The 4,047-nt window shown below is 66.9% G+C and overlaps 1 protein-coding gene across 1 annotated transcript in view; it reads left to right on the forward strand.

Annotated features, from left to right (window-relative positions):
- The window catches only part of PRRT3 (proline-rich transmembrane protein 3), a 6,473-nt gene continuing 2,426 nt past the window's right edge, over nucleotides 1-4,047 (forward strand). Inside the window, exons 1-5 of the mRNA XM_012732087.1 lie at nucleotides 1-239; nucleotides 1,223-1,477; nucleotides 2,065-3,103; nucleotides 3,303-3,458; nucleotides 3,911-4,043. Coding sequence (XP_012587541.1) covers nucleotides 2,122-3,103; nucleotides 3,303-3,458; nucleotides 3,911-4,043 — 1,271 coding nt within the window. The 5' untranslated portion in view covers nucleotides 1-239; nucleotides 1,223-1,477; nucleotides 2,065-2,121. The remainder of the gene's footprint in view (nucleotides 240-1,222; nucleotides 1,478-2,064; nucleotides 3,104-3,302; nucleotides 3,459-3,910; nucleotides 4,044-4,047) is intronic.

Genomic DNA, 4,047 nt, shown 5'->3' on the forward strand with positions numbered 1-4,047 from the left:
GTAACACGAGATGGGGCTGTGCAGGCGGCCCTGCCCCCAGGCCGGCCTCTGCCGAGCTCCTGCGGCACGGGCGGGCGGCCCCCCACACCCTCCGGAGCCCAGGGCTGGCACCCCCCTCCCTGCCGCGGATGCCGACACCCCTGCGCGGGGGCGGTGAGCGGATGGCAGGCTTATCACCCGCCGCCTGCTCAGCGGCCTCTGCAGAGCCCCGCGGACCCCTCTGGAGACAGCTACTCCAGGTCACATACCCCAAGGGTGGCCATTGCCTGGCTGTGTGACCTTGGGCGCGTTGATCAACCTCTCTGAACACAGGCTGCCTGGCCCGGGGAAATGAGTGGCCCCAGCCTGCCTGTCCTGGCAGGGTGGGTGGGATCTGGGCTGCAGCCCGGCTTAGCACGGCGTGGGCTGGCACAAGCTGAACACAGGAGCACCCTGAATCACAGGACCTGCGTTGGGGCTCCAGCCGCCCTCCCCCGGCTCACCCACTGCCAGCTCCGGGACTCGGTCCTTTCTTTGCAGACCCAGCGCCTAGCCTGGGTCAGGGGCATAGCCCGGGACCCTTGAGTAATAGGCCCAAACAGGGCCTCCCGGCAGGCTGTAAACACAGCCTTGGGGGGGAGGCTTGAGGAACCCCCTGACATTGCCCATCACCTCCGGTGGGCAGGAACATTTCCTGGGGAGAGCGCCTGGAGTTTTCAGCAGGGGTTGGCTGCCCCAGGAGCTTCGTGAAAGGGGCAGGCCCTGCCCTAAGCCCACCCCTGTCCCATCACCAGGCCAAGGTATCCCTTCCTGCCTCCTGGCTCAGGTGGGACCCCCAAGAACAGGAACACTTCAGGACTGTCCACCTAAGGCGATGCTGTGAATGCACGGTGCACAGCCCTCGAGGCGCCCAGGCCACCGGGGGAGAGGCCTAGGCTGTGTGATGTGACAGATAAGGTGACCTGCGAGTCAGGGAAGGAAGACTTCCTGGAGGAGGCACGCCTAAGCTGAAACCTTCAAGGTCTCATCTCCCCTGGATTCCCGCACTGGCCTCCAGTCGTCAGCCCCCGGGGCCTGGCCCCGCTGGTCTTCATCCTTGTGGCCAGCAGCGCGAACTCTGCTAGCCACTTCCTGCTTCAGGGGCTTTGTACTTCGGCGCCGAGCTGAAACGTGAGGCTTCTCTAGCATCTGTGTAAAGCGGTCCCCATTCCTCTATCTCACACCCCTGCTTTACTTTGTCCAGAACTCAGCTTATTGAAAAGTCATCACTGTCCACTCTTACCTGGAAGGTCAGCTCCAGGCCGGAAGGAGCCTCGTCCATCTTGTCTCGCTCGCCGCCTTGTCTTCAGGGTCTGTGCATAGCATGTGCTCAAAGCGCTCGCTGGCACCGTTAGGGGCTGGCGGGAAAGCAAGCCTTCCTGGCCTCGGGCACGGGGAGGCCCGAGGGGCGCGGATGCCCCCGAAGCTGCTGTTCTAGCTGGCCTGGAATGCACTCCACGTAAGTTTCCCTGGCCCCGCGAGTCAGGAGCACTCTGTCCCCACCTTACTGACCGGTTACTGACCAGATAACCATGGGGCAGCTTTAGGAAGGCTGTCCCAGGAAAGGGTGGCCCCACGCAAGCCCCAGACCCTCCCCAAGGGCAGTCGCCTGCTCCCCTCCCCCTCTCTGATATTTGATCTGTGCCTTCAAGAATGGGCTTGCTGCGCCAGGCCAGTGGAGGAGAAGGGGAGAGGGCAGTCAGGCTGAGGGGCCCAGGCAGGCTGAGCAGCCGCAGGAGCCGAAATACCTGCATCGGACAGTCCAGAGTGACAGGTAGTGCAGCAGGCCCGCGTGGCCTCGCACGGCCAGGTCAGGAGTGCGGTCTCTCCTGCGCCCGGGGCCAGCCCGGTGTGGGAGCAGCCGGGCAGCGTGCAGGGCAGGCAGCGAGCCCGGGGACAGTTCGCAGAGGCCGCTCTGGGCAGCCTGAAGGGATGGGGGTGTGGGAGTGGGAGGAGCGCAGCCTGGCATTCTCTTCTATCCCTCTAGCCCCTGTGGGCAGCCCCAGGAGACCCCAACTCTCACATGCCATCTCCCTTCTTTTTCAGAGTCATCCGGTGAGGACTGGCAGTTGCGGGCCCTGGGCCCGGGCATCAGAGAGGACCATGGCCCCCAGCCCACGGGCACGCACACGTGGCCTGCCGCTGCTGCTGCTGCTGCTGCCGCTGGCGCTGGGCACCAGCCCTGCCCTGGGCAGGCTGCCCAGGCCCCTTGAGGACTCAGAGCCACACCTGACCCCAGGAGTCCATCCCCAGGGTGCTGCTGGCGCTGAAGCCCAAGGCTTCGACTTCGTCTGGGAGAAGCCCAGGGCTGGGAGCCCCTGGAGCTCAGACGACCCCCGGGTGTCTGGGGAAGGGGTGCCTGAGCGGGCCGCACACGCTCCCCCTGGCCCAGCCCTGCATGGCCCTAAAGCGGCGCACGGGGCTCCGAGAGAAGCACTCCCAGGGACCGACGACCTCCAGATGGCTCGCGGGCCCGGTTCTCAGGGGTGGACTGGACCTCCTGATGCACAGGAGCCTCTGGGACAAGAAGCACCAGGCCCTCCCCCAGTGGGGACCCCCCACCTCACCTTCATTCCAACTCCCAAACTCCAGCTGGAGGGAGCCACGGCTCCTCCCTCCCCGCAGGGGTCTGCAGGCCGAGCGGGACAGCGGCCATCTGGAGAGGAGGCCGGGCTCCCAGAGGCAGCGCCCTCGGCACCCCAGGGCCCCGCCCGCACTGGCATGCTCCCCCCAGGCGCCACGCAGAGACCTGCGCTGGACGCTGGGGGTGCCGGAGGGGAGGACTTCCAGGAGGCGGCCCGAGGCCCTGTCCTCACCCGGCAGGACCCAGCAGCCCCCGGTGTCCACTCGGCATCCCCAGCTGAGGTGGTGCCCTCTGGGGAGTCTGAGGCCCAACCAGACATGACTCTGACCAGAAGCCTTCCCCCTGCTGACGAGCTGCCCGTCGAATCCCCCACGAAGGCTGGAGCTGGGGAGACCTGGGGAGACAGTTCTCCACGCCCCTCGCCCCCGCAGGCTGACCTCCCTGATGTCGAGGGCTCGCCGGGACCCCAGCCCACCACCCCGCCAGCCTCAGAGGCTCCTGGTAGGTACCCCGGGGAGGTGTGAGCGGGCTGCTCCAGGCTGGCTCCAGGGTGACAGCCCGATGCCCCAGTATCAGGGCTCCCGCTGGGCCCCCCTTGCCACATTCCCATGGGCGAGGGTGACGGTGCCGCCCTCCTGGGGATTGGGCTGTGGAGACGCCGGAGGGTCAGGCGAGGCAAGGACGACGCTCGTCATTTCAGAGATCGCGGCCATTAATGGAGTGGACCCCGTCTCCCCGCAGCGGGTGCGAGGGGCGGTGGAGAACCCCGGGACCCCCAAGTCTCTCATCCCTGACCTGCTGGACTTTCGCCCAGTGACCAACCAAACAGAGAGCCCCGCGGGGGCCCTGCAGCCAGGTGAGCCAGGGCTTGGGGAGGGGGTGCGGCAAGAGCCTGTGCCAGGCGCCTGTGGGGAGAGGGGACAGATAGCCCCGCACCCCAGGGTAGCTGGCCAGGACCTCCTTTACACAAACAGGCTGAAAGCCGCACTCGCAGGTTACACTGGGAGAACCATTTGCCCTCTGGGGCTGGAATGTTCTGGCACAGGGCAGGAACCCAGCCCGTGCCTCCAGCGCCACGCCCACCCCAAGAAGTAGTTTCCCCTGGTCCTGGGGTGGGCTGCCCGGAGGGCTGCCGCTTCCTCAGGAAGGGGGCCCGCGCCTCTTTCAGCACTCACTTGTGCACTTTCCATCCTCACAAGCCGAGGAGCTGCCTGCTGTTGCCGCCCCACTTTCCAGATGTGCTGGGAGGCCTCAGGAACAGCCGGTGGGAGGCACTCGCCAGGCTGCCTGACACTGTTGTCGTTGCAGATGAAACCGAGGAGTGGCCTGGCCGCCCCCAGAGCCATCCCCCGGCACCGCCAGTCCAGGCTCCCTCAACCTCTCGCCGCGGCCTCATCCGGGTCACCACGCAGCGCGCCCTGGGCCAGCCGCCCCCGCCGGAGCCC

The sequence above is a fragment of the Condylura cristata genome, unplaced genomic scaffold, assembly GCF_000260355.1.
Source record: "Condylura cristata isolate star-nosed mole 26May11 unplaced genomic scaffold, ConCri1.0 scaffold00033, whole genome shotgun sequence".
In the NCBI taxonomy this organism is placed as follows: Eukaryota; Metazoa; Chordata; class Mammalia; order Eulipotyphla; family Talpidae; genus Condylura; species Condylura cristata.